Raw genomic sequence first — 25,350 nt, 5'->3', positions numbered from 1 at the left:
CATTTTTGTTGTTATTATTGACTAATTTCTGTCCTAGAGGTAAATGGCCTTTGGTGACAGATGAGACCTCTCTCTTTCACTCTCTTTACGAATATATACAGCCCTGAAGTGTTGGAGGGGCTAAGTGGATTTTTGGTTTTTTTAAGTTGCTTTAGGCTTGTGTTCATCACTAGATTCAGTCTTTGTCTAAATACATTATGTGCAATTCTTATTATTGTCACTTGTAACTTAAATGTTTGTTTACTACTGTTCTCAGCTTGTTCACTGGAGTAATTCTGAGTTTGAAAATACAACCATGTAAACAATGCTTACTTGCCTGATTTTGTTTTGTAGGTGGTATAGCTGTATGCTGGGAAAGAAATGCAGCCTGGCACCTCTGAAGGAAGAGCTTCGCATACAAGGGGTGAGGCTTTGTCGTTACCGTTCTGCTGTATCTACTTTTTTTTTTTTTTTTGAGACAGAGTCTCACTTTGTTGCCTGGGCTAGAGTGAGTGCCGTGGCGTCAGCCTAGCTCACAGCAACCTCAGACTCCTGGGCTCAAGCAATCCTACTGCCCAGCCTCCCAAGTAGCTGGGACTACAGGCATGTGCCACCATGCCTGGCTAATTTTTTTCTATATATATTTTTAGCTGTCCAATTAATTTCTTTCTATTTTTGGTAGAGACGGGGTCTCGCTCTTGCTCAGGCTGGTCTCGAACTCCTGAGCTCAAACAATCTGCCCGCCTCGGCCTCCCAGAATGCTAGGATTACAGGCGTGAGCCACCGCGCCTAGCCTGTATCTACTTTGATGGCAGTTTTAGTGTAGAATTTTCCTTTATTCTATAACTCTGAAACTCTAAATGTGGTGTTGTTTTTGTTTTTTCCTTGTTTTTTAAATTCCGTAATTTTAAGGCAAAATGAGACTTTTTGTAGATTGTTAAAACAAGGTCTTCTTTGACAATTAAAACAAAAAAGAGGTGGAGGAAAACAGGATGGGTAGGATGTCGGAGAAAAACCAGAAGTCAGAAAACCTGATGTCTACCACTGACCTCTCATCTGACTCCTTTATAGATGCAGAACTGAAGGCTAGATAGGCAAAGGGCTTGTTCCAGGCCACACAGCTAGTTATGAAAGAACAGCTAGAACCAGAACAGTATCAGGCCATCGTGCTTCCCAGTAGGGTGACAGTCTGCATGAGGATAGCCTTCTGCTCCTGTTTTGAAAGGCAGGTCTCAAATACTTCCCCGACCACTTCCCTCCCAGTTTATGGTGTTTGGCATGAGTAAGACGACTTTTCAGCAAAAGGGTTTGGATGCGGGTCAGTAGCAGAAACCAAGCTTCTGATCTCTGGTTTCTCTCTGGCATTCTACTCATTCTTAAAAAAGAAAACCAAAAACCACTTGAATCATTTTACAAACGATTCTCTGTTTAAGGTGTTTCAAATATTTGAACCTTCAAGCCAGATCTGTAAATTCTCTCTAATGTTTTGTGGAAGGAAAAAAGACAACTTTGTTGAGAGGATAATGTATTCATTCATTATTAGGCAGCTGTGTTTAACTGGTGTTTGATAATAGTGTTTGTAAGCTGATTATAAAGAAAGACCAACAGATATTTAACGTGAAGCAGCAGCCAGAAACACATTGGTAGAGTGACGTCAGTTTGACGAGATGCCATGTTTGTCGGTTTCAGGTTCCTAAAGTCACCTACACCGAATTCTGTCAAGGTCGGACAATGAGATGGGCCTTAGCTTGGAGTTTTTATGATGATGTAACAGTACCAGTAAGTAGAGACTTTGCCTCAGCTTCTCCAAATGCTGGCACTTGGTGGGTTTTAGTGGGTCACAAATGAACCAAAGCTGTATTGTCTTGTTTTGCTCAAGTGTGTCCTAAATGCTTATGTCAAAATGGAAAGTGGTTGTAACCAAGACAGAGTCCTGGAAGGCTGGCATTGGTGCCCGTGGAGCCTTCCCTTGAGGGTTTTTGCAAAACAGTGATTTTGCTCAGCGGACAGAAATGCATCTTTTAAGAATTAGAAATTCAGATAATATGACCTGTAGAAACACGTTGCGTAATTACTCTGGTGGACACTCCTCAAGAGTTGAAGTCTGTTCCTTTTCCTTCCCTACTGCTGCTTTCCTAGAATTGCCGCCTCCTGGGGTTCCTGTGAATTTAGAAGTTGCCTTTTTGGGTTGCGGGCTTTCCATGTGTGACACTTAGGGATCGTTCTAGTGAAGGGTTCTAGCTAGGCCTTAAGATTAGCACTAGAATATTAACCATTTTTGAAGCTGGGTGATAGGTTATTATCTCATTCTCTCTACTTTGTGCATGCTTGAACATTTTCTGGAATAAAAGTTTTTAAAAATGATTTTTTCACAAATGTCTCTTTGTCCTCTGTGCTGCTGTATGTAAAGGAAAAACGCTTCTGAGCTGGCCAGCCTGAATGACTTTCTGGGCTGTGCTGAGAGGTGGTGACAGAATGGCATCTGTTTGTTTTCACAGTTCCCTCCCAAGAGTGACTGACTTCCTGTTGCCTGGAGCCTCCTACCTTCGGTTTCTGAACACACTGCTCAGCACGTGTTCCTTCTTGCCATAGTATTTATGGAGGCCTCGTACCTGTGGCTCCATTTCTCTCTCCTCAGTCCAGACAGCAGGCTTGTTCTGGGTGCTTCTCTCCCAAGATCTTGGTCTCTAAAGTCATGGTGAATGTTGCTGCGTCTCTGAGTCTCTCTCCCTGCTCTTGTAGGGCAGAAGAATAGAGACGTGTGGAAGCACAAGGGGATAATTTGCAGATACTACCTTGTTTCTGAAAACTTGAGCTCAAATTTGAGACTGAGCCCGTCCTTCCTCCACTCTGCAGCTGGGTGTGCTCCTGGGCTGAAATACGCTCCCCAGTGCCCTTTGAATGGCCTTCCCCATGGAAGCCTAGACTCCTGGACAGTGCAGTAGGGTGTTTAGATGTCTGTGTTTGAATTAGTCACTGGTTAAAAAGATACTCCTGCTTTTTTGACTGTCCCCCTTCCCCTCACCCCGAAGGATTATTCTTTATGTCATCTGGATACCAGGCTTTCACACCAAGTGGTTAAAATCATTAGTAAATGCCCTGAGTTATCCCCATACAGACACTAACAGCTGCAGGAAAGTAGAACAGCACCTGCTTCCAAATGCTTTCTGCTTAACCTGCTTCCCGCATTTGTTGGCACTGCAGGTGGAAGAGCTGATAATAAGCCCTGGCACTCCCCATGCCAGCTCAGAGACCAGAGTCCAGCTCAGAGACCTGAGTCACCCTGGCCCTCTTGGATTAGTAGCCATGTCAGATCCAAGTATCAAAGGGCACTGTGTTTCTGTGTTAAAAAATCAGCTTATTTTGGAAAGGAATCCCGAAGCCACCCTGGCTCCCTCTTTTAGAGCATCCTTCCGCCCTGTTCATAGTTCTCAACCATCAAAGAATGCCTCTTGCTAAGGACCTCAGATTTCTCCCATGCTAGAGTATTCCTCACTCCCCGCCACTACCCCAACCCAAGCTGTTAATAATGCATTCCCAAGTGTTCCATTAAATGTACTTAAACTGCTACAGGAGAAGTGGCAATTTCTGATTTGTAGTAACCCAGCAACAGTTTCTTAGTACCGGTGCCCTTGATCAGCAACTGCTTTCCCTGGGAATAGTCCCAGGGAGCTCGTGAGGTTTTTTATTTGGCTATCCTCTTGATTCTCCTCCCCACCCCCTGCTTTTTCCAAAAAAATCACCTGGCTTTCCCCCTCTTACTCTTGTTGGTGCTGAGGCGGGAGGAGGATGCTGTTTGAGACAAGGAATAGAGCTAGTTAAGCAGAAATACTGACCTACTTCCCCACCCCCACTCCCGCCATTTTAGGGTAAATGTGCAAGTTACTATGGCAACTTCTGTTTTCACTTTTCTCGGGCCCACTGACTCGTTTCTGTTGGTGCTGAATGTTGAAAAATTCTAATTCACTGATGATTCAAGTGCCTGCACTAAGCCCATTGCTGTTGTTTGGATTTATTTTAGCAGCAAAAAGACGGGTCCTAGTGTTGATAGAATTTCCGTACCATCATTTCTGACTGATGATGAATAGAGGGAAGTGTATTGTGAGGACTGTTCTTTACAGAATTCTACCAAGCCACTTAGAAAGCTTCTTTGTTCCAGTTTTCCTCTAATTGCTCTAGGCATTATTTTAGCTTTGCTTGGGTTTGCTTTGAGGAAGTTTGACATTTGTTAGAAGAAAAAGGAAAAAAAAAATGTGGCTTTAATAAATTGTACACTGTTGGTATGAGCATTGCTCAGGAACTCTGGTTTGAAAAAGTATCCCCTTGTGCTTAAGGCATTCGCTTTAAGCCTGGGACTTTCCTGTCTAGGGAGTAATGACTGGAGGGCTTTTTGGAGAGCAGATGGAGGGGAGAGGTCAAATTAATTAGGTAACTTTGTGTGTGGGGGAGCTAGGGGTCTCCTGACAGTACTCTACTTCCTGCCATATAGGTTTTCTTTTCTATTTTTTTATTTTTATTTATTTATTTTTGAAACAAAGTCTTGTTCAGTCACCTGGGCTAGAGTGCAGTGGTGTCAGCCTAGCTCACAGCAACCTCAAAATCCTGGGTTCAAGCGATCCTCCTGCCTCAGCCTCCCGAGTAGCTGAGACTATAGGTGCACACCTCCACGCCTGGCTAATTTTTCTATTTTTAGTAGAGACAGGGTCTCACTGTTGCTCAGGCTGGTCTCGAACTCCTGAGCTCAAGTGATCTTCCCGCCTCGGCCTCCCAGAGTGCTAGGATTACAGGCGTGAGCCACTGCGCCCGGCCTCCATAGGTTTTCAAGCTGGTTCCAGATAGCTGAGGGGTTCAGTGTAGGTGCCCCAGGAGTTGACAGTTGGGAGCAGACATTAGGTTGCTACTTCAGGCCTCATGTTCATTTTAACCAGAGCTGATCTGCTTTTATCAATTTTATGTATTGATTTTATTTGTTGAAAGGGTTAGGAAATGGTTTGAAAACCAGCACTATAGCAGGCTGCGCATTATGCTAGAAAACAGATGTGATGCTTAGGGAGCTGAGTTCTTGAGCAAAACCAAGCTAAGGACCCCCCTCTTAGTTACTTTTCTTATGAAATGTGATCTTCCTCATGATAACAACAAATACAACATTGTTTTCTGTCCCCTACAATGATTAGTTTTGTGGAAAAGAAAATCACACATGAAACAATTGATACAAAATCATGTATGTTAGGTGATGGAAGAGGCTTGGGAAAAAACCTGCAAAATCGTATATGCGTAAGTGCTGAGATGACTAGTGGGGCAGGGTGGTCAGCAGTTCAAAAAGGGAATGGCTCAGGCTGGGCCAGGCAGGGACAACTTTATAGAGGAGGAATTGTCAGTGTGTGACTCGTAGGTAGTTGGTGCTCCATAAATATTTGTTGAATGTTTAAAGGAATGATACAGGACTTGTATTGAGAACAAGATCGTGAGCAGGACATCATAAAGTTTAGTAGATTTGAAGCACTGGATACAATCTTTGTTGTTGTTTGAATGTTTCACACATCTCATCTCATTTTATTTCAACCTGATAGCAAGCAAGTGAAGTAGATAGTTTCGTCCCCACTTAATACTGTGGAAACTGAAGGCTCTGAACAATCGAGTTGGAACTCAGATCAGTCCCATTTCACAGCCTGAATGCTTGTCATCACTCTGACACTCTGCTCCCAAAGGTGCTGCCCCTTTTTGGCCTGGCCATGATAACCTGCTCATCCAGGCCTTCATAATCTTGCTTATGGACCATCGCAACAGCCTCTCCTCTTTGAGTCACTTGGATTCATCCTAAGTTTACCATTCTGCTCAAAATGGTAAACTTTTTGGCTCATTTGGCTCCTTGGGCCTCCCAGATCCACCCCTGACTTTCCCTTCCATCCTAGTCACCTCCCTGTTTTCCTGACTGTACTGTCTCCTACCATGTTACCCTCTGCAGACTTGCCATGGTGCCCAAGTCAGAGCAGACTTTGTACAGCCTTTGCTCACACCCTGTTCTCTGTCTGGTCCTTCCCTCCACTGCAGCCTAGCCCAGTTCTAACTTGTGCATAGAGCTTTCTTAACCATTCAGCCTGCAGAAATCTCTCCCTTCCTCTGGACTTGTATTTGTCTCTTTCAGTCACCTGTACTCCACGTAAACTACCTTATGGTGGTGTTTTGTTTGGCTCTGGCACAGTGTATCAATACCAGAATACATTGCGCAGCATATAGGAAAGGCCTTTCGTGAGCTGGCACCTTTCTGGCTTTATGTTGAACAGGTTACTTCTCTAAGTTTCAGTTTCTTCAGTTGTAAAATGGTGAGTAATAATAGTACCTATCACATAGGGTTGTTTTGAGGATTGAATGCACTTAACACAGTACCTGGTATGTAGTAAGTGCTCAGGAAGAAATATCGTGTTATCATTTCCCACCATTTCTTCCCCCCGTATCCCCGCCCCATATTTGATGCTCCTATAATGTTGAGCTACCGCTCCAGTCCCTCTGCCTGGAGACTTCCTCCTCTATCAGATTCCTCATCTGTCATGTCTTGGTTCAGATACCACCCCCTGTGGAGCCTGCCCTAACCCTAAGCTGGCCTTGGTGATCCTCCTCTTCTGTTCACTGCACTTTGTCCCTACCCCCATTATTGTATCTTTCATGTCGCATCACCCTAGCGTAGTATCTGGGGCAGAGGCCCCCAAATAATAATTGTTGAATGAATGGAAATGAAGGAATAAATGATGTGGTACAGTGATTCTCTCAGACTTTTCCACCAGAGTACCAGCTCTAGCAGAAAACAGTTACTGACAAACCCCTGGGCATCAAGGCAGCAAGAAAGGCGTTCCCAGGAAGCACTCTGTGCTCGTGAAGCTCCTCTTTTCTCTTTAAAATCCATTTGAACTTTGTATTCTATTCCAGAGTATATCTTTCTTTTTATTTTTTTAAAATGTAAAATGATTTAATATTGAATCAAATTGACCTTGTGAAAAGGATACCTTTATATTTATCATTTGGTTCCATTGTTATTTCTACAGGATATGACAAATAATAAGGTTTCTATAAATCATAAAAAAGAGTTAATTCAATATTTAAATTTTTTTAAATTTAGTTTTACCTTTTCTATTCCCAAAAATGCATATCACAGAATTAAATACAGTAACAGGTTTGTAGGTATTTTATTTAGGTTTTGGCTTCTAATTTTTTTTAATTCCTAAAGGAACTCTCCTTTGGAGCATGGAATTTTGTTAAAATTGCTTTTGGAGCACACATAGCTTATTTGAAATGTTCTCAAACTTTTTTTTTTTTTTTTTTGAGACAGAGTCTCGTTCTGTCACCTGGGCTAGAATGCCAGGGTATCAGCCACCTGGGCTAGAGTGCTGGGGCGTCAGCCTATCTTGTAGCAACCTCAAACTCCTGGACTCAAGTGATTCTCCTGCCTCAGGCTCCCCAGTAGCTGGGACTATAGGCACACGCTACCATGCCTGGCTAATTTTTCTGTTTTTAGTAGAGATGGGGTCTTGCTCCTGCTCAGGCTGGTCTCGAACTCCTGACCTCCAGTGATCCTCCCGCCTTGGCCTCCCAGAGTGCTAGGATTACAGGCGTGAGCCACCATGCCTGGCCTTAGTCTTTTCCTTTATGACTAATGCTTTTTATATCTTCTTTAAGAAATACCTCTCTACCTCCAAGGTCATGATTATATTCTCCTATATTATTTTTTAGAAACTTTATTGTTTGGTTTTTCATGTTCAAGGGACTTTATTTTTTTGTTTTTCTTTTTTAGTAGACAGGGTCTTGCTCTGTCACCGAGCCTGGAGTGCCATGGCTGTTTGTAGCTCACTGTAACCTTGAACTCCTGAGCTCAGGCAATCCTCCCAACTTAGCTAGGAGTATAGGCGCATGCCACTATGTCTGGCTAATTTTTTTTTTTTTCTTTTGAGGCAGAGTCTCTCTATGTTGCCCAGGCTGCAATGCCATGGTACGATCATAGCTCACTGCAGCCTCGAACTCCTGGGCTCAATCAATCCTCCCGCCTCAGCCTCCCAAGTAGCTGGGAGCGTAGGTGCGTGCCATCACTCCTGGCTTCTGGCTAATTAAAAATAATTTTTTTTTTTTTTTTTGTAGAGACAGGTGTCTCACTGTGTTGCCCAGGCTTATCTCAAACTCCTGGCCTCAAGCAATCCTCCCTCCTCAGCCTCCCAAAGTGCTCAGATTACAGGCAAGAGCCACCACATCCAGCGTCAAGGAAATTTTAAGGAAAATTTTTTATTGTGGATAATTTCAAATTTATAAAATGATAGAGTACAATGAACTCCCATTTACATATCACCTGATTCAGTTATTGACAACTTGTGGTGATTCTTGTTTTATCTGTACTGTCATGTACTCCTCTCCCCTGCCCTGATTATTCTGAAGCAGATCTCAGAAAGTGTATTATTTTATCCATGACGATTTTCATATTGATGTCTAGAGGGTAAAGATTCTTTTTTTAAAATAAAAATCATAGCCACAATGCAATAATCACACATAAAATAATTAATAGTAATTCTTTCATGTCAGCTATATAGTTGATCAAATGTTTTTTCAAACTAGCATCTTAACATATTTTATACATTGTAGTTGGTTGGCAAGTCCTTTAAATTCTTTTACTCTGTAGTGTTCCCCCCTCCTCTCCTTTTTCCTTTCTCCTTCCCTCCCTTGTGATTTATATTTTGAAAACACTGGGATATTTGCCCTATAGAATTTTTTTACATCTGGACTTTTCCGGGTGCATCTCCATGGTGTTAACATGTTCTGAGACCCTGTCTTTCCTATAAATTGGCAGTTATATCTAGAAGCTTAATCAGATACAGGGTTGATTTTGTTTTTTCGCCTTGGGGAGTGGGAACAAAACTACTTTCTAGGTGGTGTGTGGTATTTATACTACCCTCTGGAGGTGAATAAATGTTAGATTGTGTGTCTTCGTGATGTGAGCAGTTATTGATCATTGCCTATCCATTAATTTTTTTTTCTTTTTTTAAAATTTATTTATTTTTTTGAGATGGGCTCTCACTATATTGTCCGAGCTGGACTCGTACTCCTGGACTCAAAGAATCTTCCTGCCTCAGCCTCCCGAGTAGCTACATGTGCATACCACTGCTTCTGGCTAGATCCGTTAATTCATTTAGAGTTGCAAAATGATGTTCCAAGCCTGTAGTTCCTCCTTCATTTATTAGCTGAGGTACTTCTATAAAGGGAAACTTCCCCTTACGGATTATTTGGTTACTTTGAGGTACAGTTTATCTAGTAAAGGCAGGATAAATGCTTGATTCTTTTCCTCCCTCTCTCCCTTCCTTCCTTCCTTCTTGCTCTATCACCCAGGCTAGTCTTCAACTCCTGGGCTCAAGCGATCCTCTCACCTCAGCCTCCTGAGTAGCTGGGATTACAGGTGTGAGCCACCACACCCACTGCTTGATTCTTTTGCTTTATTTTCCAGTTTTCAAAATAATGAGTTGGTGGTTCACTAGCATCTTCTAAAAGTGATCAAAGACGGTGGTTTGTTTTTCGTTTGGAGAGTATTATGAACTCATGGGTTTAAACTTGATTGATATTTTTCAATCCATTGCACTTATTTTTTTCATTGACACACAGATTATGTCCCATCTTTGGTTATGGAGAGTTTATTCAAATTGGCTCCTGAATTTTTTTTTATAATATTCATTATAGTCTTTGATAGCTTCCTTGCTTTCTAGTATTGCAGATTATTCCACGCTCATATTTTTCCCTATCCCAGATCTTGAACCAACCATTTCTTCAAGGAGCTCTGGTTTTATTTTACTGGGAAGTGGTATTTAAAGGTATTTATTTGGGTGCTAGGGATGGATGCCACTGGGTTAGTCATTGTTTCTAGGCTTTTTCAGCAGAGCTAGGAATTATTAATATTATTATTTTCTTTTTAAAGATAAAATATAAGTAGCCAGGCCCATGCCTCTAATACCAGGTACTCGGAGAGTTTAGGCAGGAAGATCACTTGAGCCCAAGAGTTCGAGACCAACATGGGCAATATAGTGAGACCCCATCTCTCAAAAAATGAAAAGCTATTTTTCTTTTTATTATTTTTTCTAGAGACAAGTCTCGCTGTGTTGTCCAGGGTGGTCTTGAACTCCTGGCCTCAAGCAGTCCTCCCTCCTTAGCCTCCCAAAGTGCTGGGATCACAGGCGTGAGCTACCTCACCCAGCCATTTGCAGGTTTTTACTTAACTTCAATTGTTCATCTATTTCTCCCATTCAAAAATCTCATGCATGCAGTGGCACATGCTTATATTCCCATCTACTTGGGAGGCTGAGGTGGGAGGATCGCTTGAACTCAGGAGTTCAAGGACAGCCTGGACAACATAGCAAGACCCCATCTCAAAAAATAAAAATAAAAGAATGTCCAACTCGACTGTTATTAAGGAAGCTACACCCTTAGGCAACAATATATTCAGTCCACTTCATGGCAGCAGAGCTGATAGATGTTTGAATGAGGAGCCTTTAGTGCGATAGTCTGGGTGTCTTGTCCGTGTTGGCCCCTAGGCTCTGTTTCTCCCAATAATGGTGGCCTATGCTGAATAACAACTCACGGGCATTCTACAGGCTTCTGGAGGACCCGGAGCAATAGCCATTCAGAGGGTGGCAGAGCAGTGGAGACCCCAGTGCAGTGGCCAAGAGCATCCTTTTCCCCTCACGGCCATTCTAGAAGCTGCTTTGCCAAAACAAGGAGGCTGTGGCTTCATGCTCTGTAGATCTTGGGCAAATGGCCCTCTTGTTCTCTTCCAGTAGATACTAAGGAGAACTTAATGAATTCATGCAGCCTGTGGCTTCATTGGGAGTTTTCTTTCGCCTAGCTATAGTTAACAGCAGAGCTTTGGCAGGATACCAGATGCTACACTGATTTGTGTCAGGCTACACCTTATTTGAAAGTTTATTGACTGATTGCACCACTGAGATCTAGAAATTACAGTGAGGATTTAAGAAGTTTGTAGATAGCTCTGCTAGGTAAAGCAGATTTTAAAATTTAAGAACTGGTTTTGTTTTGTTTTGTTTTTGCCTGATTTATGGCTTGTATCTAATGTGTTTTAAATAATGCAACAAACTAACACTTGAAGCTCCTCCGTTGTTGATTTTCATCCATTAAATTTACTAGCAATTGAAAAGATTTAAGACCTGTATCACCTGTGAGACCTGCAACTCCTCATCAGGCTTCTTTTACACTGTAATTTGTAATTTCAGTAATGTATCTTCTAATCTGAAATCAGTTGTAAATTCACCTTATAGTTCTTTGCATTAAACTGGATTAACCATTGTAAATGATTGAGATGGTTTTTTTTTGACAGACTTAAAATGTTGGATTATTTATGTATGTATACCTTGCCTGCTAAACTAGATTATGACAGTTTCAGTGTAGCACTCTCCATTTAAAATATTTGTGGTTCGTGATTAGCAAAATAGATCATTTCAGTAGGGCGAAAACAGACAGCTTCTATTTACTAGTGTTCATGGCAGGGTGTAAAATTACCTAATGCTAGGGGCCTGTGAAGTTGAATTTAACTATTAATTTCTTAAGACCTGATCTTGTATTTTACTGCAGCCCTGCCCACTAGGAATTTTTATTTACAAACAAGTGGAGACTGGAACAGTTGCTGTAAGCCATACTTAAGTTAATCTTTAATCACTTAAAAATCTTGCTTGAGGATGTCTGGAGTATAAATTATCTGTCTCTTGAGTGACTAATTTCTGTAGTAAAGTAAAACGAAATTCAAAGCATTGTGTATGTGTGTGTGCATATTAAAGCAATTCATTTGATTGACCAACGTCTGTGGAAAACTGGGGCCAAGGTGCAAGGTGGAGGAGCCATAGCTGAGATGGGGAAGTTTTCATTTTGGTCCCAAGCTAGCAGGGTAATCATTGTCTATTGTGTTGTTTCTTACTCCCTCAGAACTTTGAAAGTAGATCCTTGATGGAACTCTTTGGCGAGGACCTGTTTTCTCTGTTAATTTCTAGAAATGATGAAGAGTCTGTTCTTAATTTTGGAGAAAGAGTTTTGTAGGTCAGGTTTAGCATGACAAATAAGAAACAACAGTATCTTCACTTTGCTAGTTGGAATTAGCACAAATGATTGCTACCTCTGTGAGAAGAGAGATGAAGTGCTCACCTTTCAGCCATGCTTGCAGGTGACCTTTGGTATGCCGGTTGGTGTCCCATTCCAGTGAGCTCTCCATGACAACGGCCTTGGGTGTTGCGAGGGAGAATGGGGGGTCTGATTCTTGACCCCCCATCATGCTCCCCAACACCACCATTTCTTCCTTTCCAGCTTAGTCATCTTGTTTTAAAAAGACTCACAGTAAGCTGTGGAAGTTGTTTCTTATGCTACGTGATTGAGTAATAACAGTACTACTGTCTCAGTGTCAATATGAATTTGTCTCATCTTGTCTGAAACATAATTGAATAAGTTCAGGTTTAGACAGGTCTTAGAGTCCACTATTCATTTCTCAAGAGCAGGTTCTTACACAGAGAGAGAGAGAGAGAGACACACACACACACACACACACCCTTTTGTTTTCTGGTCCTTTTCTTTCTTCTAAGCTTGTTTTCTAGCATTTTTTAATTTCTGATTTTTATTAGTTTTTGGTATGAAGAGAAAATATAGATTGTTGTTTTAGAAATAACATTTCTGATATTACTTTGTTTCCTAGCTTAGAATAAACTCGCTATTTTGTGGTGTATGTACACAGTGCCGGGCTGCTGGTTAGTTCCTGGAAGGCCTCACCCAGTAATTGCAGCTTGCTCTCTACGTGTGTGTGCATGTGCTCCGTCAGCGTTGGCAGGTAGAATTGGAATTATCAGTAGCACAGTTACCGGATTCCTTTTTGCAGGAAAAGATCTTCAAACCTGAATGGGTGTTTTCTCTTTTTGAGCCTTTTTCCTTACTCTACTCACCTGCTCATTTTGCTCCTGACTTTAGAATTGTCTTAATTTTTTAAAGTTTTGATAAATTTTGTCAACAAGTACAAATCTGTCTCTTAAAACAGTGTCCATGGTATATATGGTCTTAGCCAACAGTCATTTAAAAAAAAATACTATTCAGAAAGTTTTTGCTTTAAAGAAATAAGTTTTAAATACAGTGGTGTCGTTTGGTTTTTTAAATGGAACTTGAGTCCCTCTAGTGGGTAGGGTGTGATTCACCTTCAGCTTGAGATAGAAAGGAAGATGACAGTCTTGATTCTCGTGGAAACAGCTTTCAAATCCAGCGTGCTTGTTGGTGCTGGTATCCCCATCCCCAGCTGATGGGCAGTGCTTAGGTAGCTATTGGCTTTGCCCTAGCATCAGCCAAGATTTAGCAGACCTCCTCTTCTGCCCATGTGACCTTAGTGGCTCTGGTCATTCCTTGCATGTGATCTTGTAAGCTGTGGTTCACTGGCTGCTTTATTTCAAGCCTCAGCAAGTATAAATTCAAAGTACTAGTTGGTGATTTTTATGCCATGCAGTTCTTCATAGAAAAGAGCACAATGTACCCAGGGTCCTTGAGTTGCCATGAAATAAAGAATTGTACAGGCCTGCTTTGGGCACAAAAGGTACGTTAAGAATATTTAGCAACTGGAGGAGTTATATACTGATAGTCAGAAGAGAGGCAGCATGGTATGGTTGGAAAGAACCTGGGTTTGGAGTTCAAATCCTAACTTAGTTTACTAGCTGTGTGACCTTGAGCTGTAATGACATAGCCAGCCTTTCTGTATTTTTGTTTTCTCTTTTGTAAAATGGGGAGATGATAAAACTATCTTGCAGGGTTGTTTTAAGTATTGGAAATAACACGTGCAAAGGCCTTCACGTTTTTTTCTTTTTTTGCTCTATGATTGGTAGCAGAAGTCATGGAAGTTTCTCTAGCTGAGTCTATTATGCTGCATGGGATTTAATTATTTGGATAACTTTCTTCTCTTCTCCATGCTTTGTTTTTCTTTCAGTCACCACCAAGTAAGCGAAGAAAATTAGAGAAGCCAAGGAAACCCATTACGTTTATAGTGTTGGCATCTGTGATGAAAGAATTATCCCTCAAAGCATCTTCTTTGGGCTCTGAGACGGTGGAAGGCATAGTGGTTGTCACAACATGGATTGAAAAAATTCTCACCGATCTGAAGGTATCTGGTAATCACATTGACAAAGTACCCGTAATAATCTTTCTGTTTTCTTTTTAAGGGGAATTTGAAGAGAAGGGAAAAGTGATTTCCTATAAAATTCTGTTTTTCCTCCAAATAGGTCCAGCATAAACGAGTTCCCTGTGGAAAAGAGGAAGTTAGCCTGTTCCTGACAGCCGTAGAAAACTCTTGGATTCATTTAAGGAGAAAGAAAAGAGAGCGAGTGAGACAATTGAGAGAAGTTCCTAGAGCTCCTGAGGATGTCATTCAAGCCTTGGAAGAGAAAAAGTCCACCCCCAAAGAGTCCGGCAATAGCCAAGAATTGGCCAAGGATCCCCGGGAGGGTGCCCTGTGTGGGCCTGCTCTGCAGGAAGGCGAGCCTGCCGCTGTTGAGGGCCACTGCCTGAGCCAGGAGTCACTTTCCCAGGAGGAAACCCCAGAACCCATGGAGGATGAAAGGAGTGAGGAAAAGGGAGGGATGGAGGTTTTGGAAAGTTGTAAAGGCTCTAGCAATGGAGCCCAGGACCAAGAGGCTTCTGAGCAGTTCAGCAACCCAGTGGCTGAAAAGGGCAAACATCTCCAAGGAGTGGCTGGACATTACCTGTTTAAGTGTTTGATAAACGTTAAGAAGGAGGTGGACGATGCCTTAGTTGAAATGCATTGGGTCGAGGGCCAGAACAGGGATTTGATGAACCAGCTTTGTACCTATATACGTAACCAAATTTTCAGGCTTGTGGCTAGTTAACTCCAAACTCCTTGCACAGCTGGAATAGTATAAAGCAGCTTGTTTTGGAGTGTCCTGTAGGGTGGCAAGAGGAATTCCACATTGACCCATTAGAATTATGTGGAGTTTAAAAAAAAAAAAAAAAATCCCCCAAACCAGAAACCAATTAATTCATTTTTAAACCTCTCCCGGCCCCACCCAGCTTTTTTTAAGGTTACAGGGAGTTGTAGTGTGGTAGTTCAGGAGGAAGAATTATATTAGCAACAGCAAAAAGCCATCAGTAAACTCATGAGGGATTTAAAGCCAACTTAAGCTGGTCCCTGCAGCTTTGGACTGGTTGTCTGAGGCCAAAGGGATTGTTGGTGGAGTCTGGCCTGGGCAGCACTGCCCAGAGCATCATATTCGCTGCTTCTTGAGGAAGGGTGGCTCTCTTGGCCTACAGTTAGGGCAGATAGGCCCTGATTCTCTCTTCTAGGTCACGCTTCGAGACTGACACTGGCTCTGGGTGCATGTGATTGATTGACCCTGTGCCAGTCCTAAGCAAGGAACTGGCCCAGTGGGAGAGTCAGGGAGGAAAGCTTAGTAATGCCAGAAAGAAGGGCAGATCTGGGGAATGGCGCATTCCTGACTCAGGCTGTTTTGATGTTTATTTCAGGAGCAGAATGAGGTAAACAAAACTCCTAGGTGTGACTGAGACACAGCAGGACGCACCCATACCCCCACCCCCAGCCTGTCAGAAGCACCGTTTTATAGCACTTCACTGCTGTGTGATTTTTGTTTTGATATTTGAAGTGAAACTTGTTTCGTTTTTAATATAAGAATATTTAAAATTGAAAACTGTCAATTCTGTTTGAATCGTGGGGTTAGGGAAAATATTTTCTTGGCTCTGAGTGGGTAAGTGATTGATGATAGAAATGAGAATGGAGCAAGAGAGTATGTGCAATAGGTAGCTCACGAAAGTCATATCTATTGGCAGATGATTCATTACTGATCAAATTATGCATTTTGTGGCTTCACTTGTAATCCTCTCTGTGCTTACCTACTTACACTGGGGAATTCTGAGGCCTGGGTCACCATCCATGTCCTTAAAACATGCTTCTATTCGAAATGCCAGGGTGCAGCAGAAATACCTCTAGAAAAGGAGTCTCTTTTTTTGGTCTCTCAATAACCGTCTGCTGTGCTTGACTTTTATAGCTCGATTTTACATCAGCGGCCTAGGGTTCTATTTAGACCAAAATCTTTGAGTATAGTGCCAGAGCTCCTTGCCATCTGCAAAGAAGACTGGTGCTGGGTCGCTAGGCCACCCTTTCGAGAGGTGGCTGTTGGTTAGGGCAGAAAGCTGATGACCATGGCATATCTTGGCAGCAGCTAGATCAGGCCCTCCGCAGAAATACAGGAAATGGAACTAGTATGCTTCCCTCTGGCAGTGGAGCTGGAGCTAGAGAAGACAGCATATTGACCAATGTTCTTAGCCTGGTCTATGGCCCTCCAGATAATCTAGAAGCTTCCTGGAATTATTTCTAAAAGCCCTGCAAGCATATGTATTTTGTTATCACCCCCCCCGCCCCCAGAGAGGGTCTATGACATAGGTCAATAATCCACTAAGGATTAAGAACCAATACTTTAGTCCAACCATTCATTTGACAGGATGAAGAAACTGACACCCAGGGTCACACAGAGCCAAGATTCAATCCAGGGCCGTGGTCCCGTAATTTTCTGCTATACCAGCCCATACCATCCTGGTGTACTTACCTCTGATCAATACCACATTGGCGTCATATGCCGGACCCAAACTTAGTTTTCTTGACATAGTTTTAGGATAATTGAGTTAAGCGGCAGCTGTTCATTCAATAAGTAGTCAATAAGAACTTATTGTTTGATTGTTTGTTTTATTATGAAAGAGTAGCACATGCTCATTAAATAAGATTTGGAAAAATGAAAGTCAAAAACTACAACAAAACCACCCCCAGTTTGAACCGTGTCTTACACAGCCACTATTGGTATTTATGTGTTTCTGTCCAGTCTTTCTACAGATGAGGTTTGTGAATGAGTGGTTTTAACTTTGGTTGTACTCAAGCTGGATACTCAGTTTTATATTATGTTTTGTTTCATTTAATGTCTTATAAGTATTTTTCCATGTTATAATAGTAGTATATTTATTTACACTTCTTGCCTTTTCAATGTGTCTGGCACAGTATTGGCCTTTAAGTCTAGTTCTTAGCGATTCCCAGAGAATACTCTGTGTAACTGGAGGCACAAAATGTGTGTCTGCGTCTGTATGTATTTTAGTCCCTAGGTTTAAGGATTGGTGTCATGGAGGAAGTTTTATAGCTAATAATCTCAGAATTTAAAAATTATGTGACAAGGGAGACTTCCACAGTCTTGGAAGTACTAGAGCTCTGAGTGCCTTTCTTGCATTTGGATGTCGTCATTTCCTTCTCTGGGAAGAATAGTTTATTTCTTAGACTATCTAGTGAGAGAACATTGAAAACATTTTAAAAGAACATCTCCAAATTGTTTGGTCATGCATATGCTTTATAATTGTGTGATTTGTGATAGCATGTATCTCCAGCATAGGCGGAAAGGATCTTTTTCTTTAAAGAAATAGGTTTATTGACCCACATGTCATAATGTTGAGTGATACTCTCCTTAAGTGTCTAGAGGTCAAGTTCATGTTGGTGGCTTGGCATGAAATTAAATCCTTGTGGTATTATCTTAAATGCTATTCTGGCCCCTAGAATTGGCTTCTGATCTCTTGATAACTAAAATGGGAACAGAAGCGGAGCTTGTTTTCTGAGGTGAACTAAAGCTGCTTTTGTTCCTTGGAATCTGTTTTGCCTCCATCAGTTTGGTTCCCTCCTCCCACATCCTTGCCCGACCATTCCCACACCAGAGCTTTGCTGTGTGTCCTAGCAGGATTGACAGCTCTGTGATGGCATTTCAGCTAATCTCAGGGCTTCACGTGGATTAGTATATATTTTTAAAAACATAAAATGTCTCTTCTCTTGATGGAAATCAAAGCTTATCATGTGAGCACTTGAACTTCTAAGTTCTGATAGGAATAATAAAACTGGAAAGTGTGGAAAAGATGCAAAGCCTCTGGAAAATCCGAGGCCTTTTAAAAGAAGAGAGTTGGTGAATTCTTGACTGGCTGCTGGAGCCCCTCCACCGTCCCGAAACCACAGCATTTCCCTCTGTAGCCACACGGGGGCATCTTCGGCCCTTTTATCAAGTGCCTTACCCACTGTGGGAATGGATAAAATTGTGTCTGTAGTATTTTCTTGAAATAGCCAGTTGCTACCCAGATTTGTATTTTTGTGTAAACAAGTACATTTTCACATAAACAAAATTTGAAAAATAAGAGTAAAAAGAAAACACTATCTATGGTCTTATCTGGCATAATCCCTTTCAACCTTTTGATGTTTTTTATGGTCCCAGTTGACTATTTTTTCTTTTCTTTCTATCTGCCCTTCTACTCTAGAATATATCTAGACTGGGCCAGTCCTTTGGATCAACTTTTTATTGGTATTCCAGTTAATGGGGATACTGGAGGGGAAACGCTTAGTTATCTTAAAACAGTGACTTCTCAGAAGCCTTTTGTTTCCTTTCTCTTTGTCCCCATAAAATCAGCAAGCCACTTGGCCTCAGCGCTGGCACCTCCCTTCTCTTTCTTTGGGATGCCGTGCCATCTCTCTCTCTTCTCTCTCTCACTCTCTCTCCTTCTAAGAAGATGAAATAAACTTTTTACTTACATATATATCCTAATCTCTGCATGAGAAAATCTTGCTCCTGCACCATGAACACCTATTGAGTTTTCCACCCTTACAGTTTTTAGTGGTCCCCGTTGACTATTTTTTCTTTTCTTTCCATCTGCCGTTCTATTCTAGAATATATCTAGGCTGGGCCAGTCCTTTGGATCAACTTTTTATTGGTATCTAGTTAATGGGGATAGTGGAGGGGGAACGTTTAGTTGTCTTGAAACAGTAACTTTTCAAAAGGCTTTTGTTCCACAGCCTTTTGTAACATAGAGATCTCAGGAGAGAAACTGTCTTTAATGTTCTTCTGTCGATTCTTGTTTGGGTTTATCTGGCTGGCTGACTAACATGCATGTAATGTGTTGTTTAAATCCGAAGTCAGTGAGAGTTCTGTGTGGTGCATATTATATAGGTTATCTAGGCCTTGTTTCTCACAAGAGGTGTTTCTGTGTAGAATATGTGTTACGGACCCTGGGGTCTGTGTGGGCTGGCACAGGATCTGATGTTGTGGGTGGCCGCTCAGCAGTTCTGCATATCAGGGGAAAGAAGGTCCAGTTTGGAAAACTAAGTCAGGAGCCCTCTGGAAGAAGCAAAGTCTCAAAGGTGCAGCAGTTTTACAGCCAGCCAGGGGGTGCCCTGAGGAAAGGGACGTGACCACATTGTCGGGAAGTTGGTGCTCAGCAGATTTGGTTTGCTGAATGGGCATTAACCTCAGTAAAACCCAGAAGAGGCTTAATTGAATGAACTGGCTTCTGCCTTGTGGAGCAGGGCATTGCTGGTCCCCAACCTTTCTAATAATCCCAAGTACACACCTCTGGTGCAGCGCCAGCGCAGCGTAGAGAGCCCTGCACGGCCAAGCCCACTAACAGTGGGGCGCCACACGCATACCACAGAGTTCCTGCTCTGCTCTGTGGAGACATTCAGATCCTCTGCTGTGACTCACCCAAATGACTAAAACAGCGGTTGATTTTTTTAATTGCTGGTTGGAACAGCTAACGCTCCGTTTTGGAACAGCTAATGCTGCCTGTTGGAGGCTGTGCTTTTTACTCCAGGAACTATGTTGTGACTGAGCGAAGCCCTTGCACCTCCCAGTGCCCTCTGAGGTGCAGCTTACCTGCCTGTCTCAATCCAAGCAGAAACATCAGGGACTCCGGGCTTTCTTCGGGGAAGTAGAGGATCATGGGTGCCTGTTATGAGCAGGGAACTGAGTGAAGAAGGGCTGGAGCAGACAGCACAGTTAGTCGTGGCAGAATTGGCTTGTGTATGATGCTCTGAAGAGGGCAAAGGCTGTGTAAATCCAGGATACGTTTCCATCCACCGCAGGGGAGCGAAAGGAAAGAGCACAGGCTATGCAGTTCATCAGGCCCGGGTTCACACTCCAGTTCCATTCCTCATGTGGGTAAGTCAGTTGTCCTAGGCCTTGGCTTCCTCATGTAAAAGGTGAGGGATTCTTGCTTCACAGAGTCGTAGCAGCACTTAGGTGAGAGAAGGCCTGAAACACCCAGGACAGGGCAGGAACAAAGAGCAGGCTTCTCCACTTGCTCATTTCTTCTGTGAGTTTTTGATTTCTGGTCGGAAAATCTTCTAAGTGGACTCAAATGAAAAGGACTCAAATGAGTTATATACCTCAGGTATATAACTGCAGGTGTAGCGTACAACCTCTTGACCAGAAGCAAAACCCACGCTTCCATGTTACGGAGGATGGAACAGGGGACTGATATTAGACTGTCCACCTTCTACATGGATTGTCTCATTTGATAACCCTGTAAGGTGGTGTGGTGTCCCTGTGTGATGGCTGACGGCAGTGGAAGCTCAGAAAGCTCCGATGACCTGCCCTAAGGTCATCCACAAATCTAAGTCATAGAAATGGAATTTGAACCCAGGTCCAAGAAGCTGAGACTGCGATCTTGTGCCATATGTCAGAATTCTATGAGAAGTGCTGTACTTAGGATGGAAATGTACTTCCAGGCTCATTTGACCCACCTCTAGGGAACGAGATTCAATTATGTGACACAAGGAAGAGAGAAAAGGCATCTCCTACCCAACTTCACAATTTAGCACTTTAAGGTAATATTTTCCAGCCTGTGATCAATGAGTAAGATTCAGTAAGTGAAATTACTTATAATTAGTTCTTAATTCATGCTACCAAATCTTTGCAGAGTTTTGTATTTGGCAGTAGTGCAGATAATTAAGTAGTTAGTGAAAGCACATGTTGGACCAGAATCAATGTGAAATAACTGATAATTAGGTAATGACTCTTTGACAATACATAATTGTATAATAATGGAAAAGAGGTTTAATTCTTTTTTTAATAAGGCAGCTCCAAATATTTGACTTACAGAACAACACAAAACTAATGTGCTTTTTGAGCTTGCTGGAGAAGGTAGCGATTGTCAGAAAAGCAGCAGTCCTCTTCCCCAGGTAGGGCGTGTGAACTAGCGTAAATCTGGGGAAAAGCAAAGACGCCCTGCCATCTGGTGGACCCATTGAAGGACTGTGGCCCCAGAAATCTAGAAACCAGAACCAAGAAATTCCCAGCCGGGGGATTTGCCGGGTTCCAGCAGCCAGTCAGCCCCCAGGGAAACGGCAGCTTGTGCTGCTGCTGTCCAAAAAGAGGCGGCTATCTGGAGAGCCCTGCAGAGCAGGACCCCTTCCTGGGACAGCAGGTGAGGCAGGGACCTGCTCCCACAGACTTGCCGTTTGAAGACTTTATGTCTCTTGCTGGGAAAGGGCGAGTCCCAGTCTGTTCTAACGTAGGATCCTTATTTCCAAAGACACGTTTGTCCCAGGATTCCTGCTTTCAGGGCCACATGTGGATACATTTGGGGGCTCTGTGGGCCAAACTGTGGCCAGTATTTCAGTGAGCTCTGGACCAGTATAGGTAAGGACTTTTTCATTCACGAAGAAAAACATTTCCTCATCTTCTCCACAAGAGGCCAGGCAAGAAGGGAGAGAGTTCATGCCCAAGCTTTTATTTAACTCCTGCTGGTTATTGCCATTGCTAAAATCAATGGCCAGTGTTGTTGGATCTTCTGATTTTTTGAGGGAAGCCAGAAATCCAGATTTATGAAAAATTTTCTTAATTGTGAATCCTGACCACTGATTATTTTATAAAAACCATGGTAAACCATTAGTTTGTGTCCTCTTCTCCCATGGGGTGGTAGAACTGTGGGTATATTTGCTTCTCCACTTTGCTCATTCACTTTAGCTGCGGGCCTGGTTGCTGCCTGTCCTTTTCCAGGGCTCTTCCCACCTCCTAAAGGGAGCATCCCAAGGATTCTATCCGTGGGCCTGCTTGCTCTTCCCCCACTCTGGCTGACTGTGTCCGCCCCAGCGACTTCAGCTGCTACTCGCCCATACATTCATTGTGCCCAAATCTAGACATCTCCCGAACTTGCAGCATCCACCAACCTAACCACCTACCGGACATCTCCCTCACGACCCTGGCTGTGTGACACTCACCTGACCGGCTGTACCTGCTTCTCCTATGTCTTGCTCACCATCCACCGAGCTGTCCAGATGAGAAATCTCTGCTCTTCCCTCTACTTACCCACCTGGGACTAAAGTCTTCCATGAAATCCTGTCAATTCCGCCTTAGAAATCTCTCCCCAGTCTAGCTCGACCTGTCCACCCCTAGTGCCACTGCCTTAATGTGATTCCTCACGGCCCACCTGGACTGGAAGAGTAGCCTTAATGGTCTCTGGGGATCTTCCGAGTAAAGCAGCAGAATGAGCAGATTTAGATATACTGGGGGGAAACAAGATGAAGAAACCTGCTTTGGGGGCCGAACCAGGAGATTTCAGAAGGAAAAGTAGGATAGGAAGTAGACCCATATACACAGGTGAGTTAGCTGACATCAAAGATGGGAGGCCCTTTCTGGTAAGACACAGGCCAACGTTTTCCCTGTTGGACAGTTTCATTTTACAAAAGCAATACTTTTCATTATTAAAAAATTTAGAAAATAATAGAACTACAATTTTACTACTCAAATGAAATCATTTTATATTTTGTTGTCTTAGTATTTTTATATGCATATATATTTTTTACACAGCAGATGTGGAAGCATTGTACATTACTGTTGTATAATCGTTTTCATTTAGCAATACATTGTGTTGGCTTTTTTCTGATTATAAAATTAATATATGATTCAGAAAACTTGTGAAAATAAAAATGACCAGTAATCACACTGCCCGAAGACAACCACTGTGAGTATTTTGGTGCGCTAACAACCCTGTGTTCCTCACGAGCTGTAATCTCGTTTGAGCATTCCTTCATAAGCCAATTGTTCCTAGTTGGAAATTCAGATTTTCTGGTTTTCACTATTGTGAATAATGCTTCAGTGAATATTTTCGTATAAAAATCTTTACGCATTTTTCTCATTTTAGAATAAATTTGTGTAAGAATTACTGAGGCAGAAGATAATGACTTTTTTAAAGGCGCTTCCAATATACTGCCAATTTGCTCGCTGCAGAGCTTGTGCTACTTCACATTCCCATGAGTGCCTGTTTTTGCCACGCCTTTGATAGTACTAGGAGAGTAATTTTGAAAAAATCTTATCAATTGATAGGCAAGAAATTATTTCATTGTTTGGATTTTATTACAGTTGGCAAGGTCATTTTCATATATTTATGCATATATATGTTATATATATTATTTCATATATTTATTTTATAAACTTTACATTTCTGTTCTGTTCTTTTTTCTATCCAAGTGTTCTTTTTCTTACTGAATTGCAAGGGCACATCTTGCTAAGACCTCCCTCCATTTCTCCATTTTCCTTTTCCTTTTTTTAAATAATGATTTTATTTTTACAGTTAGGAGCTTTTACAGGTAATCAAGTCTACCCCACTTGTGCCTTTATGTTTCTTTGTTTGCCTTTATGGGCAGAAAATTCCTTCACCACCCCTAGGGCATAAAAATGTTTACCTGTATTTTGTTATGGCTATTTTGGTTTTGTTTTTTATGTTTTGCACTTAAATTTATGTTGGTCTATGGTATGAACTTTAAGGACCTAACTGTGTTTAACAGATGGTTCAGAGGTATCACAGAGTAACTCTCCAGAGAGATGGCTGGTAAGCACTTCCCTCTGAGGTGTCCCTGATGGGGACAGGGACTAGAGCAGGCTGAGGGATGGAGCATGTCCCCCCAGCACCACCCAGTATAGACTCTCCCAGTGGGCCCTGGGGCCTCGGTAAGAGATCTGATGGTGCGTGTGGAGCCGAGTCCTGGGTAGGTGGCATCTACTCTGGGAAGTCCAGCTAGTGACAGGCCACTGCTCTGGGCCTTGCTTAGTCTGCAAGAGCATCAGTTACTGGCATAGGCAGCTGATCTGTTGGGTTTTGGAGACTCGATCCCACAGCCTTGCTAGTAAGTGTGAACTTGGGTTGCGAGGACAGTAGACCTTAGTCCTTTCCTGGGGCACTGATTGCATTCCAGCCCCTGTGCCCTGGGAGGGGCCTTCCTATCAGCCTGCGTGATCCAGCTGGCTCTGGACGCTCCTTGCAGGACTCCACCTCTCTTTACTCATAGCTTCTACCCTGTCCTACTCCTTTGACCTGAATTGATTTACTCTTGTAAAGCTGCCTCTTTTTCTCTTCAGAGGCATATCTGAGGTTGTCATCCTTGCCCTTGTGCCTTTCTACTCGATCAGCCTCCTCCTAACCCAAGGCTCTGACCCACTGTCATCCACAGCCCCCCACCCCCCCAGCTGCTTAGCGTGGCTGGCTCAGAGGACGTGGCTCCTCCCTTTTTGCTTCTGAACTGCATTTCTTTCCTTATTACTCAGTGTCCACGCCCACAGTGGTTGCCTGGATAGAAATCTGCCCCTTTGCCCCAGTCACCTTTTTAGGCCAGACATAGGCACCAGTGAGGAATGGCTGCCTACCCAGCCCTGGTTAGAAGTTCTCAATTTCTCAGAGTGGCCTGAGGCAGAATAGTGTCCCCTGAGGTCATCTGAGGTCCTTGATCCCAAGTCTGATTCTCTTGCCTTGTTTTTTCACTCTGCTAAGCTTGTTTGTTGGGCACCACTATACAAAGTGAATAATTATTCCTGCCTTTAACTAGGAGGGGAGGAGCTGTCTCCCCATCTACACTCATTTCCGTGAAGCTTTCAGGGACTCTGGACCCCACAATGATAGCACTTCCCCATGCTGGGCTGGCCCAGACAGTCAAAGAAAAGGACCATGCCACTTCTCAACCCAGCTGACACTTGGCAGCTTTGTGACCTTAGGTGAGACACCTTCTCTTGGGAGGTTGGACTAGGTGATCCCACCTCTCATGGTGTGAGGCCATGAAGAGGGGAAAGTACATGAATGGGAAGGTAGAACTTGATTGTACCTGTTGTCTGGGTTCAGGAGAATCCTCTGACAACTCACTGGGGTGGGGAAGGTAGGTGAAGAGTTCTGTGGAAACTTCTGGCTCTGGCGAGCCCACATCCCTGATGATTGACTGGGTACCCTATGGGGTAAACCTCTGTCAAGTAATTCCAAGTCCTACTCTTCTTCATTCACTCTGGGCTTGTCAGGAAGCAGGTTCAGTTGGCTTACCTAGCCTCAAATCCACTTGATTTCTTTTTATCTCTTCTTAGAAAGATATGATTACAGTCATTCCTCAGCATACAAGGGGGATTGGTTCCAGCACCCTAAGGATACCAAAATCTGAGGTTGTTCAAGTCCCTAATATAAAATGGTGTAGTGTTTGCATATAACCTATGTGCACTCTCCTGGATACTTTAAATCATC

At 42.8% G+C, this 25,350-nt stretch overlaps 1 protein-coding gene across 1 annotated transcript in view; it reads left to right on the top strand.

Annotated features, from left to right (window-relative positions):
• METTL16 (methyltransferase like 16) overlaps window positions 1–15,585 on the top strand; it is an 84,340-nt gene extending 68,755 nt beyond the window's left edge. Inside the window, exons 8-10 of the mRNA XM_012653048.1 lie at window positions 1,669–1,758; window positions 13,961–14,134; window positions 14,253–15,585. Coding sequence (XP_012508502.1) covers window positions 1,669–1,758; window positions 13,961–14,134; window positions 14,253–14,876 — 888 coding nt within the window. The 3' untranslated portion in view covers window positions 14,877–15,585. The remainder of the gene's footprint in view (window positions 1–1,668; window positions 1,759–13,960; window positions 14,135–14,252) is intronic.
• The last annotated feature ends 9,765 nt before the right edge of the window (window positions 15,586–25,350 follow it).

This window comes from Propithecus coquereli, unplaced genomic scaffold (assembly GCF_000956105.1).
Source record: "Propithecus coquereli isolate 6110/MARCELLA unplaced genomic scaffold, Pcoq_1.0 Scaffold409, whole genome shotgun sequence".
Classification (NCBI taxonomy): Eukaryota; Metazoa; Chordata; class Mammalia; order Primates; family Indriidae; genus Propithecus; species Propithecus coquereli.
This window is presented reverse-complemented; position numbering and strand designations above follow the sequence as displayed.